General features: G+C 47.0%; 1 protein-coding gene across 3 annotated transcripts in view; it reads right to left on the reverse strand.

Annotated features, from left to right (window-relative positions):
* DMPK (DM1 protein kinase) overlaps positions 1–19,477 on the reverse strand; it is a 56,980-nt gene that overhangs the window by 33,117 nt on the left and 4,386 nt on the right. For all 3 annotated transcript variants that reach the window (XM_081200433.1, XM_081200432.1, XM_081200431.1), the window contains exon 2: positions 1,179–1,270. In XM_081200433.1, the coding sequence (XP_081056559.1) occupies positions 1,179–1,270 (92 nt within the window). The remainder of the gene's footprint in view (positions 1–1,178; positions 1,271–19,477) is intronic.

Consider the following 19,477-nt stretch of genomic DNA (forward strand, 5'->3'; position numbering starts at 1 on the left):
TCGGTAGTGGCACCCTCCCTGTGGAACACCCTCCCATCAGATGTGAAGGAAATAAGCAGCTATCCTATCTTTAAAAGACATCTGAAGGCAGCCCTGTTCAGGGAAGTTTTTAATATTTAACGCTGTACTGTTTTTAACACTTGATTGGGAGCCGCCCAGAGTGGCTGGGGAAACTCAGCCAGATGGGCGGGGTATAAATAATAAGGAAAGGAATTAAGAAAGAGACCAACAAAAGACAAGGAAAAGGGCAAGTATAAACAACAAGAAGAAGAAAGGCAGAAGGGACATGGAAGAGACCTAAGGGCCTCGGACATAAGGCTTCCAGGTTGATGGACTAGATGGATTGGACAGTAAGGACTGACACGATCCGAGACCAGGAAGATGAGACGTTGGATGAAGATTGGAAGAAAATTTATAAAGGAAACATTTTATTTAGGGAATTGGCTAAAAATTAATGAATATTAGGGAAAATGTTGGAATGAAACTATATGACTCTAGCAGAAATGATATCAGGAGTTATGTATATTTGAAAACTAAGATTTAAGCTTTAAGGTATTTTAGGGTAAGATAAGGTTAAATAAATTAAGGCAATTTGAATAACAGAATATGGGGAAAGATGGTAAGGATTTGCTGAGCTAATTATTAAGTTAAACTGTCAAGATAAATTTTTTAACAAAAATTGAGAAAGATGGAAAGAATTTGCTGAAATAATTAATTAAACTAGAATACAAAAAGGGAGGTGTGAGGAGGTCAATGAAACAAGCAAATGGAAGTTATAGATATGTAATTTGGGATCTATGTTGTTTTCTTTTTTCTTGTGTTTTCCATTTTTCTTTTAATTTTGTTGTTGTTGCATTGTTGCTTCTTTTTTCCCTCTCTTCTTTTTATGTATTACAGTGTTGTTTTTAATTTTTATTTTTTCTTTATAACTTGGAAACTACTAATAAATATTATTTTTTTAAAAAATATTATTATTATTATTATTATTATTATTATTATTATTATATCTGCAGGGCACCAGGTTGGCCGAGGCTGCCCTAGGGTCACCAAGAAGGGCCCAATATTTCAGCGTTGTTTTCGCCTGGACTATTGAAAAGTTTGCCTCGCTGGTCATCTGGTACTGAGGGCACCTGGTAGCAGAGAGAGCCCCCCCCAAAAAAAACCCCAGCCCTTCTCACCTCGCTGAAGGCTCCCCGTCCAATCACTTTGAGGATCTCGAAATCGTCCCGTTGCAGCCGCAGCGCTTTCAGCCTGGAGGTGACTGGCTCCGCTGGTGGGACAAAAAAGCAAATTATTTTTCGGGGGGGGGGGCAGGGAGAGGAAAGAAGAGACGCCCGGAAGAGCAGCAGGGCAGCTGGAGGGTTTTAAAGGAGAGGCTGGGGCGGATGGCCACCCTGCTTTAGCCAAGAAACCTGCATTGCAGTGGGTTAGACTAGATGACCTTGGGATACCTGCCAACTCTACAATTCTATGATCCGAGACCTTTCTTTGTGTGCTTCCTCTGTGTGAGGTCCAGAGGGTGGCAACACAAGAATAGGGCCTTTTCTGTGGTGGCTCCCTGTCTGTGGAATGCTCTCCCCAGAGAGTCTCGCCTGGTGCCTTCATTACATTAATTTTTTTTAAAAAAATATTTTTTTAAGCAATTTCAACATAACAATAAACAACTACCTGATATTCAGAAGACTTCTTAAAGTTTTTAATGTGTGATATTTTAGTGTATTTTTGGTTTCTATGGAAGCCGCCCAGAGTGGCTGGGGAAACGCAGCCAGATGGGCGGAGTACAAATAATAAATTATTATTATTATTATTATTATTATTATTATTATTATTATTATTATAAATTATCAGACCATATAATCACACACATTACTGTATTTTTCGCTCTATAACATGCACCCGACCATAACACGCACGTAGTTTTTAGAGGAGGAAAATCCGTAGGCATGCCACCCGTAGGCATTCCCTCCATAACACGCACAGACATTTCCCCTTACTTTTTAGGAGGAAAAAAGTGAGTGTTATGGTGCAAAAAATACGGTATTTTTCCCCCTCCCCCCCTTCCATACCTCCCTTCCCCCCCCCAAAAGGGACTTCCCTCAGCTCCTCTCTCTGATTTCTCTGCACATATTATTCTCTGCATGTTATAAAATTATACCTATCCTTGCCTTATCTATCATATAATCGACCAATAAATTTGTGGGTGTTTATTCAAAACCTGCCAAGGAGTCCAGTTCATTTTGGGTTTTTTTTTAGATAATTTGAAAAAGTTCCCATTCTTCCTTAAAGTCACAGTTGTCCTTATCACACAGTTTGTATATCAATTTAGCCAGCTCTGTGTAGCTCATCAATTTTTCTTGCCACCGTTCTTTCCTTGGGATTTCCTCATTCTTCCATCCTTGTGCTATCAAGACTCTTGCAGCTGTCGTAGCATACATAAATAGATTCTTTGTTTTTCTTGGCTGGTCTTGTCCTACAATCCCTAACAAAACCGCTTCTGGCTTTTTTACAAATGTCATTTTAAACATTTTTTTTCAATTCATTGTATATCATTTCCCAATTTTTTTAAAACTTCTCTGCATTCCCACCACATATGATAAAAAGTCCCTTCTTTTTCTTTACATTTCCAACATTTGTTTGACCCGGTTTTATACATTTTTGCTATCTGTACTGGGGTAATATGCCATCTGTACATCATTTTCATAGAGTTTTCTTTCAAAAGAGAACAGTCTGTAAATTTCAAATCTACATTTCAAAATTTCAAATCTTCATTACATTTCTTTAGGCGCCAGGAAAAAACGCTCCTCTTCAACAAGACCTTTGGCTGATTAATATTCCACAGCCTTTAAAATCTGTTTTTTTTTGGGGGGGGGAGGTTATTGTTTCATCGTTTCTATTTTAACTATTTATGTGTGCTTTTATCTTGTGTTTTTATCTTGTGAACCACCCATGTTTTTACACACATTTTCCAACATAACATCCTTTTAAGCATCATTTCGAATTTTTGGGCTATCACCGCCTCAGACTTCCTTCAACCTCAGCTGACGGTTTTCTAAAGCCTTTCTAATTCTGCGTTTTGTTACTATAGTTACGGCTATAAACTCTCATTTCCGATACATCTATTCTTAATTCTCCTCACGATAATTTATAAATTACTCCTTACAAAACTTATTTTAACCCTAGGAGCGATGTCAATGGATTGCAACTGCTTTCCGGTCGAAAACTTCTTCCATTCCTTTAGGAAAGTCTGGTTCTGTGGGCATTGTCGTCCAAAAATAAAATAAAATATGGAGGGCACCAGGTTGGCAGAGGCTCATCAACCCCACATAACGCAGGCAGATGCGCTCACGTTTATTTCCGTGCCTTAGCTACCCTCTGGCAGATGGTCCTTCGGATGAGCAAGAAGCGGGGAAATAATGTGGCATTTTCGAGCCCACCTGCTATGGCCTCCGGACCGCCTAGGCGTTGGCCTCGGTCATATTAATAGCGGGCCAGTGCTTCCCTTATACAGCAATGCCAACTCTGGGCAGGGGTAGCGTGACTCAGAGGTTTCTCAGAGAAGGCCCAGTGCACCACCAGAGGCCTGAGCGCATGCCTTAAAATAAACTGTGCGGCCAACTGGTGGGGTGTGGAGGTCACGTGACCCGGCGAGGGGGGTCAGCTGACCTCAGCACTTGGCGTCAACCGGGTGACTCAACCGGCGGCGGCAACGACGTCTCAGAGATTTGGTGTTTGGGGAAACAGATAGCCCCTGAGGATCTCGAAAGCGATTTCCTCACATGGCGACGGAAAGATGAAGCAAAGAGATGCTCGGGGAGAGATGCAATCGCCGCCGCTTTGGCAGAGCGACAGCTGGAAGTCTCAAGGCGGGGAGAGAGAGAGAGAAGGAGCTTATAAATAGCTCAGGGATGTGACCCAGGAGGATGGAATGGGGTTTGTTTGGGGAGGAGATTGCAAAAGACTCGGGGGAAGAGGCAGGAGGGAAAGCATGGCATGCGTGGTTCTCCCGATCGTCACACGCCCTAAAAAGAGCCTTCCTAAAGGTAAAGGGACCCCTGACCATTAGGTCCAGTCGTGACCCACTCTCGGGTTGCGGCGCTCATCTCGCTTTATTGGCCGAGGGAGCTGGTGTACAGCTTCCAGGTCATGTGGCCAGCATGACTAAGCCACTTCTGGCGAACCAGAGCAGCGCACGGAAACGCCGTTTACCTTCCCACCGGAGCGGTACCTATTTATCTACTTGCACTGGTGTGCTTTCGAACTGCTAGGTTGGCAGGAGAAGGGACCGAGCAACCGGAGCTCACCCCGTCGCAGGGATTCGAACCGCCGACCTTCTGTTCGGCAAGCCCTAGGCTCTGTGGTTTAACCCACAGCGCCACCCGCGTCCCTAAAGGTAAAGGATCCAGCCAAAATGGCGCCTTTTCATCTTTCTTAGGGTGCTGCAATGCCATTTTAAACAGCGATGGATTCCCCCCCAAAAATATACTGGGAGCTGTAGTGTGTTAAGAGTGCTGAGAGACACCCCTATTCCAAGAGCGGTTTAACAAAGCATCGCTCTTTCCAGGGGGCTTTGGGAATCGTTGCTCTGGAAGAGGAACAGCCGTCCTCCACAGAGACGCGGGTGGTGCTGTGGTCTTAACCACCGAGCCTCTTGGGCTTGCCGGTCAGAAGGTCAGCGGTTCGAATCCCTGCAACGGGGTGAGCTCCCATTGCTCTGTCCCAGCTCCTGCCAACCTAGCAGTTCGAAAGCACACCAGTGCAAGTAGATAAATAGGTACCACTCTGGTGGGAAGGTAAACGGAGTTTCCGTGCACTCTGCTTTCCGTCATGTGTCCCATTGGGCCAGAAGTGGTTTAGTCATGTTGACCACATGCCCCAGAAAGCTGTCTGTGGACAAACACCAGTTCCCTCGGCCTGAATGCGAGATGAGCGCCGCAACCCCATAGTCGCCTTTGGCTGGACTTAACCATCCAGGGGTCCTTTACCTTAGGGGTCCTCTTGCTAAATGTGTGGCAGCACTGGGGTAGAACGGCAGAACAACATATGCTGAAACTACGGGGTATAGGGCGGCATATAAATGCAATACAGTGGTACTTCAGGTTAAGTACTTAATTCGTTCCGGAGATTTGTACTTAACCTGAAACTGTTCTTAACCTGAAGCACCACTTTAGCTAATGGGGCCTCCCGCTGCTGACGCGCCGCCAGAGCACAATTTCTGTTCGCATCCTGAAGCAAAGTGCTTAACCTGAAGCACTATTTATGGGTTAACAGAGTCTGTAACCTGAAGCGTATGTAACCTGAAGCGTATGTAACCAGAGGTACCACTGTAAATAATAATAATAACACCAATCCATAATGTCTACCATGATTGCAGCAGTAACTGCATTAAAAACATGCTTCAGAATTACACCCACAATTTAAAAAAAAACAAAAACCAGTGTGGAGAGGCTCTCTCTCACACAGGGAAGATTTTCCGCCACTCTCATGCAAGCACAAAGGGCATCTTTGATCCCTGTGTTTGCCACATTAAAAAAAATGAATTAATGCTCCATCGGCTTTGACAATGACCCAACATGCAGACAAGCTGGGGCTGTTTGTTTTCAGCCAGGAGAAATGATGGGGAAAGCATAATTACCAGCAGATTTTCTGCGCACTTCCTACTACTGCCAGGGCAGAAAAGGAGAGTGTGTGTGTGTGTGTGTGTGTGTGTGTGTGACATTGGCAACTCTACCAAGGCAGCCAGAAGGGCAGAAATCGGGGGGGGGGGGGAAGGAGCCTTATTGGATCAGACCAGAGAGTCCCATCTAATCTAAGATCCTGCTCTCCATAAAATACCTCTGGGGTAGGTGCAGAAGCAGAGCAGGAAGGCAAAAACCGCCTGCATGTGTTCCTCGCTCCCCAGAACCCAGGATTCAAAGATAGGCTGTCTCTGAAGCTGAAGGTTCCACTTTGAGTTTTCGTGACTCGTAGCTATTGATGGATAGGGACGCGGGTGGCGCTGTGGGTTAAACCACAGAGCCTAGGACTTGCCGATCAGAAGGTCGGCGGTTCGAATCCCCGGGACGGGGGGAAAATTTTGTCACCCCCCCCCCACATTGACGGCTCAGGGTAGGCTTGGGAGTTGCGGGCAGGTGGCACGCCGAATGTCACCCCCTTAGTGATGGCACCCCCGCCCCTTCCTACGCCTCTGATTTCAGGGGGTCAGGCTAGATGGCCCTTGGGGGTCCCTCCCATCTCTCATTATATGATTCTACTATGAAAATAAGAGCCTGCGGGGGGGGGGGTATCTTTCTCCATCTTTCTGTGCTTCCTCGCAATCCCGTCTGCTTTCAGACGCTGCTGATGGAGAACAGGGCAGGCTTTCTTCTTCAAGAGAACGCGCCACACAAGGCAAGCCAGCGAGGCCAAGGCTTAATATTAGTACATTTCCCCCGTTCCCTCCTGAACCCAGCGCAAGAAAGCAACAATGTTGTTTTGGGGTGGTTTTTTTCCTTAAAGCCTCATGGAAAAATCCACCAGAGCCAGCCGTGTCTCCTGAGGACAACCTGTCAGCTGAGTTGCTGCAGCACATTTGCCAGCTCTTGCAAAAGCTTGACTTCTTTTCAAGCCTGCAAACGGCAGCAGCAAGATGGCGAGGATGGCTGCATTCGTTAGAGTTTGCGGGCAAGCTTTTAAAAAAGGGCGCAGATTTATATGCTGGTGAACAAGCACCACCTGTTTATCCTCTCTGCCTTTCAGGAGCCGAGAAAGACAGCCGGACCCAAGGAACCGCCACCACAAAAGTCCCGGTCTTACCCCACTTCCAACACGCTTCTGCTGTCTTTCAGCAACCTGTTTTTGACTTTCTGACACCAGAAGTTGGCAGAGCAGAGCGATGGCTGGGACACCTGGCCCTGTTCGGGGGTCTGCCAAAAAAGAGCCAGCAGCCCCCTCTCAGCTGTTGCTCAACGTCCTCTGCATCTGGGCGGTGCAAACCCTACAGTCTGGGGTGTCTGAGAAACCATAGCTGTCAACCGTCCCTTATTTGGCGGGAAACTCCCTTATCCCAGCGCCGTGTCCCGCTGCTGTCCCTTAAATTTCCCGGATTTCATGCTCGCCTGGCTCGGGAGGGAAGCAGCGGCTCGGGGTCCTCCGCCACGAGAGAGAGCATGCGCACGAGCTGCCGCGTCTCTGTCTCTCCCTTTCCCCTCCAGGGGCACATTGTGGGGAGACTGGTGGCGGCGGGTGGGCAGGCAGCCCCTCTCTTGCGAGACTTCCGCCGCGCTGCCAGGGGAAGCCAGAGGCGGCAGCGGCGGCTAAGGAGGCGGCCTGAGGGAGGAGGAAGAGGAGGGGATGGGGAGGGACGCAGAAGGGCGGCGCTTCAGCGGCTGCCACAGCGCCACAACCGCCTCATGCCGGGCTCGTGGGCGGCGTGGGTGAGAGTCTCTCTCCCTCCTCTCTCGGGCGGGGAAGGGCCAATGGAACTCCTCGCACCAGGACGACGGCAGCCCCAACGTGCTGCTTAGCATCCCCTCCAACCAGTGCAGCATCTTAATGTAGTGATTTCCCCCTCTGCATCCCTCTCATAACTCTATTTTTACAAATCATTTGTCCATCCATAGTTCAAATTTTTACTACAAGTGTTCTGTCAATCCTACCAATGTATGTTTACAACAGCTTTTCAACTAAATTATAAACTTTCCCCAATCTTTATTAAAGAGGTCCTCTTCCTGGTTTCTAATTCTGCCTGTAAGCTTTGCCATCTCGACATCGTTCATCAGTTTTGTCTGCCACTCTTCCTTGGTCGGAGTTGTAGACCCTTAGGATCATCTAGTCCAACCCCCTGCAAAACACGCAGCATGGCTCCATCAGTGTCGGATTTCTGTATAAGCTCAGCAAAATCCCTTATTTTGGCTGCTGATCCTTTATTTTCGAGGCTGCTGGTCCCTTATTTTCAAATCTGTAAGTTGACAGCTATGCTGAGAAACCCCCTTTTGTGAATCCACCTTGGTCGCTTCCGTCACGTACTCTGCCTTCACTTCTGCCCTCAACGCCCCAAATGCTGGGAGGGGTCTTTCTTGGACCAGGATATCTCAAGAGTTCCCCAGAAAAGGAGGGAGCTCTCCCTTCACCCCAGTCCTACCTGCCTGCACCTGTTAGAGTGCATCGCCCAGGCAGGCGCTTATTGCAAGAGGGACTTCTCAAGCATGCAAGGTTTTGTGTTTTGTTTTGTGTGATGGCCTGGGACTTAGGCTCAGACTCGGAACCAGAGGAGTCTCAGTCCGCACCGGATCCTTTGCCTCAGGCGGCATCTGAACCAAGTCTGGGGTCTGATCCTGAAGAGCCCCAGTCTGCACAGGTTCCCCTGCAACAAGCACCAGCTGGGCCGAGTCAGGGGCCTGAGCCTGCCCTGGCTCCAGATGTGGGGATTACCTCATTGCCTTCAGCTGGGCGATCACTTACAGCTGCTCCACTACCGGTTGGGTCGGGGAGGCTGAGGTGGCCCCTGGATCTAGTAACCCACCGACGTCTCCCGAGCTGCAGAGACTAAGGTCTGAGAGAAGGAGAGACCTGAGTACTCGCAGGAGGAGTGCTCACCTTCGGGCGAAACAGGGAGGTGAGTCGTCGGGGGATCAGGGCCGGCCATTATCCCGACAAAGATAAAAGGCTGTCAGACCCCGCCCCAGGTTGCAGGAGCAACATTGCTGTATGCCAGAACCTGCCTGTGATCCTGCCTGTCCTTGCCTGGTTTTCTGCCTCGTGTCCTGCCTTGGACCTGCCAGACTGACTCCTCACCCCTGGATTCGGGACTGGACCTGGACCGCGCTACTCGTGTTACCCCCGGGCCCAGCACAGTTTTGTTTTGCAGACCTGATGTAAAAATGCCGGTTTCTACATCCCAGCTCAATTTCATCTGGGCTTGCCCCTCTCAGGGGGAAATCCAACAAGTAAAAAATAAAAGGTTGTTTTTTTTTGCTATATAGTGGTACCTCAGTTTAAGTACAGCCCTGTTTACAAACTATTTGGTTTACGAACTCCGCAAAACCAGAAGTTTGCGAACTTTACCGGCGGCGGGAGGCCTCATTAGGGAAAGCATGCCTTGGTTTAAGAACAGTTTCGGTTTAAGAACAGACTTCCGGAATGGATTAAGTTTGTAAACCGAGGCACCACTGTAATGCGGAAAATAACGTCTTATTTCAGAGCAAAAGCACCAAGTTATTGTAGGAACACTTTCTGGGAACGCTAGGGTCCCTATACAGCATTGTCCAGAGAATTACTACCTCTTGCAATCTCAAAATAGTTTTGAAGTTTTTTAGTTGTATCTTCTTTAAAACAAAAACAAAAAAACAACATGACTTAGGGATCATCTACATTTCCATTTGTCTTAGGACTCGGTCGTAGAGGTTTTTTCTTGCCACTTTCCATGGGAAAACCCACTGATGATGGAAGACATGTCAATCAGGGATTGACGTTTCTTCTGATTCAGCAGTAAAGAGCAGGTTTTCCTGGGGGGAGAGGCAGGATGGAAGAAAAACCTCTCAGACCCATGCCTAGCAAACGTGGGGCAAACAGAACAAATCCTGGACGCAACAGAAGTGAGCCCTGAGATACGGGTGAGCCCTGAGATAGCGTTAGAAAGTAGACAGAATCAACAAAATAGCATTCTGAAGGTAAAGGGCTTTTTAGACGACTGTTTCCATTCATTCTTTACAACGAATGGTGTCAACTTTCAATCTATTATTAACGGCTTGATTCGTTTTACTGTAAGGTTCTCTTTGATGCTGTCAGCTTGAAAACAAATTCATGAACTATATTTTGAAACAAACTGTTGCCAGTGACCAGCTCACAGTATGAAACACCTCCAGACTGCAAAGGGGTTAGATCAGTTTGATCACTCAGTTAATGCAAATCAAACTAGCAGGCAATCGGGAGTCAATAAAGGAAGTTCTAGCTTACAAATCATCTTCTCATCTCAGGGATGCAAAAACCCAGGTGACTAGTAGCCACATGCCAGTAAGGTAAAGGGACCCCTGACCATTAGGTCCAGTCATGGGCAACACAGGGGTTGCGGCACTCATCTCGCTTTACTGGCCGAGGGGGCCGGCATACAGCTTCTGGGTCATGTGGCCAGCAGGACTAAGCCGCTTCTGGCGAACCAGAGCAGCGCACGGAAACGCTGTTTACCTTCCCGCCGGAGCGGTACCTATTTATCTACTTGCACTTTGACGTGCTTTCGAACTGCGAGGTTGGCAGGAGCAGGGACCGAGCAACAGGAGCTCACCCCGTCGTGGGGATTCGAACCGCCAACCTTCTGATCGGCAAGTCCTAGGCTCTATGGTTTAAGAGACACAGCGCCACCCGCGTCCCTTTATGTTATGTTCTTAGGTTCACTTAAAAAACACCAACCTGAGACTAGCAACTGGCATTTTGGTTGCTGAAAGTTGGTTAGATCTTGTGCCCCCGCAATAAAACATTTGGGGGGAGAACTGGTGACAACATTGCTCAAGATGGCAGGTTCGCCAGCCACTCCTTTTCGCCCTGCAATTAAAACAGCAAACGCTTTTGATCCAACGAAGAACAGTTCTTCCAAACAGGGCATCCCTGATTGGGATGTGTGTAAAAGGAAGAAAAGGGGACAAAGCAGGTCCGCTTGGTTTGTGGATTTCTCCCTCTCTGCCTACTGAAGGCCAGTCAGGCTGCCTGGACTTGCAATAAACAGCGATGGCGTCCCAAAGTAGGGATGATGAGGTGGACAGACCAGAGACATGGGCCATCAAGACCCAAGTGTTCGTCTCATCAGTCCGCAGAGAATCATAATAGGATTTGTCTCGGGTTCTGCTTCCTCTGAGAAAAGATGTTTCCAGCCTGAATAAATCCATGGCAGAAATCAAGACTCAAGATTTGAGTATGAAGAATAAAGTCCACTGCTAATGAAACTTTGGATTTGAGTCTGAAGAATAAAGAACATTGAGGAAGGAAGGAAGGAAGGAAGGAAGGAAGGAAGGAAGGAAGGAGATTCATGCGAAGTGATGATCCAACAGACTCCATCACCTCAGAGTATTGCGAAAGAATGATGTCAATCAACATTTTATGATCTCCTTCTACCGGTCAACAATAGAAATTGTGTTTTCATACATGGTGTGGTACGCTGGTTTGACATCAACTGATAGGAAGTGCCTACAGAGGGTGGTGAATACAGCACAAGATATTATGGGCTGTTCCGTGAATCCCCCAGATGAAATAGCGGAAGAACGTTGCCTCAGGAGAGTGAGGAAAATTCTCAGGGATGATTCACACCCTGGCCGGCACTTTCTTGATCTCCCGCCCTCGGGCAGAAGATATAGAAGCAGGATTAGTCACACCAACAGGGTAAAGAACAGCTTCTATCCATGGGCTGTTAGGCTGCTGAATGAAAAGATAACAACAGGGCAACTGACTTTCGGGTTTGGTGGTGTGCGTCAGTAAATGGGGGGAATTAAGACTAAGAGAGTTGAGTGGGGGTGCTCATGTAATCTCACTGTATACAAGTTGTACAAGTGACAATAAAGTATTTCAATTTCAATGTACAGTGGTACCTCAGGTTGCATACGCTTCAGGTTACAGACTCCGCTAACCCAGAAATAGTGCTTCAGGTTAAGAACTTTGCTTCAGGATGAGAACAGAAATTGTGCTCCGGCAGCGCAGCAGCAGCAGCAGGCCCCATTAGCTAAAGTGGTGCTTCAGGTTAAGAACAGTTTCAGGTTAAGTACGGACCTCCGGAACGAATTAAGTACTTAACCTGAGGTACCACTGTACTGAAAACGACAGATCTCTCCTGCTCTAGCAGATGTGTTGCATTCCATATCATTTTCCCTCTCTAGGCCGGCTTCTAAAAAAATTTAGGATGTTTTATGTCCCTGTCATCGACCGCCACCCCGGGCACTTTTTCCTTTTCATGCTCTGCGAGGAGAAGCACTGTCAAATTCCAGGCATGGCGAACTGCCTCGTGGCACAAGGCCCAGGGCCCAACTGGCATCTCCTCCTGCCAAGCCAACCTTGCCCAGTGACGTTTGGGGTGGGTGGGACAGCCTCCTTTGAGAACAAATGGCCCAGGGTTAATTTACTTCAAAAAATCATGGATTCGTGGAAGGGACCCCAAGGGTCATCTAGTCCAATCCCCTGCAATGCGGGAATCTCAGCTAAAGCATCCATGACAGGTGGCCGTCCAATCTCTGCTTAGAAACCACCAAGGAATACCAACGAAAGAAGAATGGCAGACAAAATGAATGGACTACGCAGAATTGGATAAAACGACAGGAAGGATTCGAAACCTGCGGGACCAGGTATTTACAGAAGATTGTAAGAAATATACAAATTACTTGAAGAGCAAGTGTAATGAACAAATTACGCTAAGGAGAAATATATGAAATATTGCAAAGAAGAGAGATATTAGTTATGATATTTAAATGTAATAGTGAAAGTAAAAAGGTAAAGGGACCCCTGACCATTAGGTCCAGTTGTGACCGACTCTGGGGTTGTGGTGCTCATCTCGCTTTATTGGCCGAGGGAGCCGGCGTACAGCTTCCGGGTCGTGTGGCCAGCATGACTAAGCCGCTTCTGGGAACCAGAGCAGCGCACGGAAACACCGTTTACCTTCCCGCCGGAGCGGTACCTATTTATCTACTTGCACTTTGATGTGCTTTTGAACTGCTAGGTTGGCAGGAGCAGGGACTGAGCAACGGGAGCTCACCCCGTTGCGGGGATTCAAACCGCCGACCTTCTGATCGGCAAGCCCTAGACTCTGTGGTTTAACCCACAGCGCCACCCGCGTGCCTATAGTGAAAGTAAGAAATGTCAATTAAGTGATAAGAGTGGAAAATTTTCAGATATGATTGATGGAAGTAAAAAAAAATTGTATAAGATATAAAAGTATGTTTAATAATTGTTGAAAATGGTATGTTAAAAATCTAATTACACACACACACACACACACACACACACACACATATATATGTAACCACCAAGGAAGGGGAGTCCACAACCTCCTGAGGGAGTCCATTTCCCTGTCGAACGGCTCTTGCTGTCAGAAAGTTATGCTTTCTTGAGTCGGTGGAGGAAGATTGGAGGAAATTTAAAATTTATTTGCAGAAATATTGTAAATTTTTTGAATGTTGATGACATTGAAATGAACCGCAGGGGTTCTAGCAACAAAGTAAAATGTAAGATTGGATCAATAACAGATAAACTAATAGGATATGAATTTGCTGAATTAATTTTTAAAAGGGATACAAGAACGGGAGACGTGAGGAAGTCGGGAAAATAAGTTAATTGAAGATGAGAAATTAAGAAAGAGGGAATTCTTGTTCTTTTGTCATTATATGTGTTTTTATCTTTTTTTCTTTTTTCTTTCGTTGTTTGTATTTTTGTACTGTATTTTGTGACTTTGTATTCTCCTTGTTTTTGTATTTTTCTTGAATTTTCTTTTATTGTTAAAACTTAATAAAATATTTATATAAAAAAAACAAACAGAAAGTTATGCTTTCTTGTAGCCTGAAGCCTTTGGTTTGAGTCCTACCCTCCCAAGCAGGAGAAAGAAGAAGAAGAAGAGGAAGAAGAGTTTGGATTTGATATCCCGCCTTTCACTCCCTTTAAGGAGTCTCAAAGCGGCTAACATTCTCCTTTCCCTTCCTGCCCCACAACAAACACTCTGTGAGGTGAGTGGGGCTGAGAGACTTCAGAGAAGTGAGACTGGCCCAAGGTCACCCAGCAGCTGCATGTGGAGGAGCGGAGACACGAACCCAGTTCCCCAGATTACGAGACTACCGCTCTTAACCACTACACCACACTGGCTCTACACCACACACAAGCAAACTTGTTCCATTTCCCATGTGACAGCCCTCAAGATATTTGAAGACGGCTGTCATATTTCCTCCTGGTCTCCTCTTTCCCAGGCTAAAAGGACCCAAGTTCCTCCACTGTTTTTCATAAGGTTGGGTTTCCAGAACCTTGATCATCTTGGTCACCCTGCTCTGCTCACCTTCCAGCTTGTCAATATCCTTAGATTGTGGCGTTCAGAACTGGACATAGTATTCCAAGTGTGCTCTGACCAAGGCAGAATACAGTGGCACTATTCCTCCCCTTGATCCGGACACTATACTTCTGTTGATGTTGAAATCAATGACCTGGGGCACCGCGTCTTTCTATGCAGTTTAAAAGGCCAATCAGTTTATTGTACTGATCAACCAATGAAAGTTTGCAGTCCTCGGAATTGATGCTTTTGAATTAGGTGCTGGAGGAGACTCTTGAGAGTCCCATGGACTGCAAGAAGATCAAACCTCTCCATTCTTAGGGAAATCAGCCCTGAGCGCTCACTGGAAGGACAGATCCTGAAGCCGAGGCTCCAATACTTTGGCCACCTCATGAGAAGAGAAGACTCCCTGGAAAAGACCCTGATGTTGGGAAAGATGGAGGGCACAAGGAGAAGGGGACGACAGAGGACAAGATGGTTGGACAGTGTTCTCGAAGCTACCGGCATGAGTTTGACGAAACTGCGGGAGGCAGTGGAAGACAGGAGTGCCTGGCGTGCTCTGGTCCATGGGGTCACGAAGAGTTGGACATGACTAGACAACAATTACCTATGATTCCTGCACTGCTGTGTGTTTGGCCAAATGACCCTTGTGGTCTCTTCCAACACTACAGTTTTATGAGTCTATTATTCATCTAGCCCAGGATTACAGACTCTGACCGACAGCAGCTTTCCACGCAGTCCCATGTACAGGTCTTTCCTGTTGCCTGTTACCCAAGATCCTGTATGGCTATAGATGCCAGGAATCACACCCTGGAACTGAGCCATGGTCAGCTTTGAGAACCTGGAGGGCACCAGGTTGGCAATGGGTCATGGGGGGGGAATGGGTGAAATCAGACCATTGGTCCATTTGGCTCAGCATTGCCTGCACTGACTGGCAGCTGCTCTCCAAGTTTCTAGACAGGGATTCTTATCTCAGGCCCAGACTGAGCCTGGGATGCTTTGTTTATTTGTATTTTCTTCCATAAAATATATACCGCCGAGGGCCTTCTGGCGGTTCCCTCATTGCGAGAAGTGAGGTTACAGGGAACCAGACAGAGGGCCTTCTCGGTAGTGGCGCCCGCCCTGTGGAACACCCTCCCTTCAGATGTGAAGGAAATAAGCAGCTATCTTCTTTTTAAAAGACATCTGAAGGCAGCCCTGTTTAGGGAAGTTTTTAATATTTAACGCTGTACTGTTTTTAACACTTGATTGGGAGCCACCCAGAGTGGCTGAGGAAACTCAGCCAGATGGGCGGGGTATAAATAATAAATTATTATTATTATTATTATTATTATTATTATTATTATTATTATTATTATTATTATTATTATTATTACACGCTGCTTGGCTGTAAAACCAAAATAAAACCAAAAAACCTCAAGGCAGGTTTACAAAAACGATAAAATTATCAATTGGAAGAACTAGCAGCAATAGCGGGACTTGACATCTTTCCGCAGGGCCTGCAAGACAGAGCTGTTCCACCAGGCTTTTGGCCAGGGCACAGCCTGACTCCCTCCCTCGGCAATCTTCGCGGAGCTCTGGCCCAATGGTTGCCAGTGGCCTGAATTAATTAATTTTATAATGAATGATTTTAGAGTGTTGTACTTTTGTACTGTTTTATTGTTGTTAGCCGCCCTGAGCCCGGCTTCGGCTGGGGAGGGCGGGATATAAATAAAATTTATTTATTATTATTATTATTATTATTATTATTATAGCGTGAGATGTTCGAAAAGCCAAAATAACAACGGACTATAAACAGATGGAAACTTGCATTGACTTTTTAAACATCTGGTCCAAAGCAAAGTGGTTTTTCCAGGTGCCCAAAAAGAGAAAGGTGAAAGAGCCCGACCTGAAATCAAGAGGCAGGGAGTTCCAACTGGAAACTGCAAGAATGGTTTCATACAAACAGCTGAGCAGCCCCCAGAGTATTGGATAGGTGGATGCAGTGTCTGTGAATCTGTTAGCTGTGACCTATAAAGGCCTCGCTCTGTCTCCTAAAGTGGAAAGCTGCACACACAACAGATCCGATGGCTTGTTATTTTTGGGTAGTTAAAAAGAAGACGCCCCCCCCCCCCAAAAAAACAAACCCCAACCCTCCATCTAGGAGGGCGGTGGGGGGGGGGTGAGAAAGAGAGAGATGCTTCTTTCCAAGCTGCCTTGGGGCATTTGTCAGATTCTGTCCGAAACCAGTTGCTTTGCTCCCTTTTCGGTGGCTTCCTATTTCGGGCAGGAGATGATGGGTTGGGAATCTGGGCTTGCAGCAATTCTCAGATTCCAAACAGGGCCCTCGGAGACTCTCTTGCATACTAGCACGGGAGAACAGAGGGTTTTTGTGTGTGTGTGTGTGTGTGTGTGTGTGTTTGTGGAATTCCTGTGCATGGAAACTTTTCCAGGACGAAAGCCTGCCGAAGCCCAAAGGTGGGGCTTGCACTCAGAAACCGTTTCCGTGCCGGGCCTCAGCCACGGGGTTTTTGCAGAAACGCCGCCAGAGAGGGTGCTCCAGAGCACGTGCAGAGTGCTTTTTGCCAATCGACAACCGCAGCTGATCCCCTGGCAGCAAAGGTTGATGGATTCTACAGTTCTACAATATATACCCAAAGGTCCCTCAGAGAGAGAGAGAGAGCACCTGCGACTCTTAATCTCAGAGTCGTGGCTTTGCGTCTGACGTTTGGCAAAAGATTCATGCCTTGAAATCTGTGGGGCTTACTAAACATACATAGGATTCCACAGTGCTTTTTTCCTGGGAGGACGCAGGGGTACGCATACCCCTAAACATTTTTTTAATCTTGTACCATTTACTGTATTTATTTCCCCCGGTTCAAACTATAAAATGGTGATTTTCTTGAGTCAAAATGAGAGTACCCCTAAACATTTTTTTTAGAAAAAAAGCACTGGGATTATGCTACAGTGGTACCTCGGGTTAAGTACTTAATTTGTTCTGGAGGTCCATTCTTAACCTGAAGCTGTTCTTAATCTGAAGCATCACTTTAGCTAATGGGGCCTCCTGCGCCGCCACACCGCCAGAGCACGATTTCTGTTCTCATCCTGAAGCAAAGTTCTTAACCTGAAGCACTTTTTCTGGGTTAGCGGAGTCTGTAACCTGAAGCGTATGTAACCTGAGGTATCACTGTACTGTACTAACCTTCTTGCTTTTTTAGAAACCCTTCCACCCTCCTCGAACTTTTAATCCTGCTTCAGAAAATCTGAATAATTCCCCCCCCAAAAAAAAACCAATGGCAGCAAAAATATAATCACATACATAACAGGCAGCTTGCTGGCCTTCCGTATCCTACAGGGTTGGTCATTTGCTGGGGCAGGGCCATAGCTCAGTGGTTAGAGCATCGTCTTTTGCATGCAAATCTCAGGTTCAGTCCCCCCATGGCATCTACTGGAGAGCTACTGCCGGTCAGTGTGGTCGAGGCTGAATTCGGTATTCCCCAAATAGGACTCGGTTACAGTGGTACCTCTGATTAAGTAGTTAATTCATTCCGGAGGTCCGTTCCTAACCTGAAACTGTTCTTAACCTGAAACAGACTTTAGCTAAAGGGGCCTCCTGCTGCCACGGGAGAACGATTTCTGTTCTCGTCCTGAAGCAAAGTTCTTAAACCGAGGTACTATTTTTGGGTTAGCAGAGTCTGTAACCTGAAGCGTCTGTAACCTGAAGCGTCTGTAACCTATATAAGGAAGCTCCCTGTTTTTGTTGTTTAGTCGGTTAGTCGTGTCCGACTCTTCGTGACCCCCTGGACCAGAGCACGCCAGGCACGCCTGTCTTCCACTGCCTCCCGCAGTTTGGTCAGGCTCATGCTGGTAGCTTCAAGAAAAACTGTCCCACCATCTCGTCCTCTGTCGTCCCCATCTCCTTGTGCCCCCCATCTTTCCCAACATCAGGGTCTTTTCCAGGGAGTCCTTGCCTGGACAGATTTCAGAATCTATCCTTCCAGTGAGCACTCAGGGCTGATTTCCTTAAGAATGGATCGGTTTGATCTTCTTGCAGTCCATGGGACTCTCAAGAGCAGCACCATAATTCAAAAGCATCAATTCTTCGGTGATCAGCCTAATCTATCCAACCTCTGCTTAAAAACCGCCAAGGAAGGTCCACCGCCTCTCGACAGAGACCTACTATCAAACAGCTCTTACCGTCAGAAAGTTCTTCCTGATGTTTACCCAGAATCTCCTTTCTTGTTCAAGTCCTCCCCTCCAGACCCAGAGAAAACAAACCTGTTCCCTCTTCCATATGACAGTCCTTGAGATACAGTGGTACCTCAGGTTACAGACGCTTCTGGTTACAGACTCCGCTAACCCAGAAATAGTACCTCGGGTTGAGAACTTTGCTTCAGGATGAGAACAGAAATCGCATGGTGGCTGCAGCGGGAGGCCCCATTAGCTAAAGTGGTGCTTCAGGTTAAGAACGGACCTCCTGAACGAATTAAGTTCTTAACCCGAGGTACCACTGTATGTGAAGATGGCTCTCATATCTCCTCTGTCTCCTCTTTTCCAGGCTAAGCATGCCCAACTCTCTCAACCATTCCTCATCAGGCTTGGTTTCCAGACCCCTCCTCTGCCCACCTTCCAGCTTGTCAACATCCTTCTTAAATTGTGGTGCCCAGAATCAGACACAGTATTCCAGGTGTGGTCTGACCAAGGCAGAATACAGTGGCACTATTACTTCCCTTGTGGGACGCGGGTGGCGCTGTGGTCTAAACCACAGAGCCTAGGGCTTGCTGATCGGAAGGCCGGCGGTTCGAATCCCCATGATGGGGTGAGCTCCCGTTGCTCGGTCCCTGCTCCTGCCAACCTAGCAGTTTGAAAGCAAGTGCAAGTAGATAAATAGGTACCACTCCGGCAGGAAGGTAAACGGCGTTTCCGTGCGCTGCTCTGGTTCGCCAGAAACGGCTTAGTCATTCTGGCCACATGACCCGGAAGCTGTACGCCGGCTCCCTTGGCCAATAAAGCGAGATGAGCGCCGCAACCCCAGAGTTGTCCACGACTAGACTTAAGGAGTCCTTTACCTTTATAACTTCCCTTGATCTCTAGACACAAGACTTCTGTTGAAGCCACAGCCTAGAATAGCATTTGCTTTTTTTGCTGCTGCATCACACTGTTGACTCATATTAAGTTTGTGGTCCACCAAGACCCCTAAATCCTTTTCTCATGAACTGCTAGTAAGCCAAGTGTCCCTTGTCTTATATTTGCACATCTGGTTCTTCCTGCCCAAGTGCAAAACCTTACATTTCTCTCTACTGAAATTCATTTTATTAGCTTGGGCAGGCCCAGTTCTCCCACATGTTAAGGTCATTTTGAATCCCGATTCTGTCTTCTGCAGCATGAGCTACCCCTCTCCGTTTGGTGCCATTCTCACGACGATAGGAAATTAATGGCACAGAAATGAGCAGAGATTGCAAGCATGTGTTAGGCCTGGAACTGACCCCCCCCCCAATAGCATGGTGTTGGAGT

The sequence above is a fragment of the Podarcis bocagei genome, assembly GCF_964188305.1.
Source record: "Podarcis bocagei genome assembly, chromosome: 7".
Classification (NCBI taxonomy): domain Eukaryota; kingdom Metazoa; phylum Chordata; class Lepidosauria; order Squamata; family Lacertidae; genus Podarcis; species Podarcis bocagei.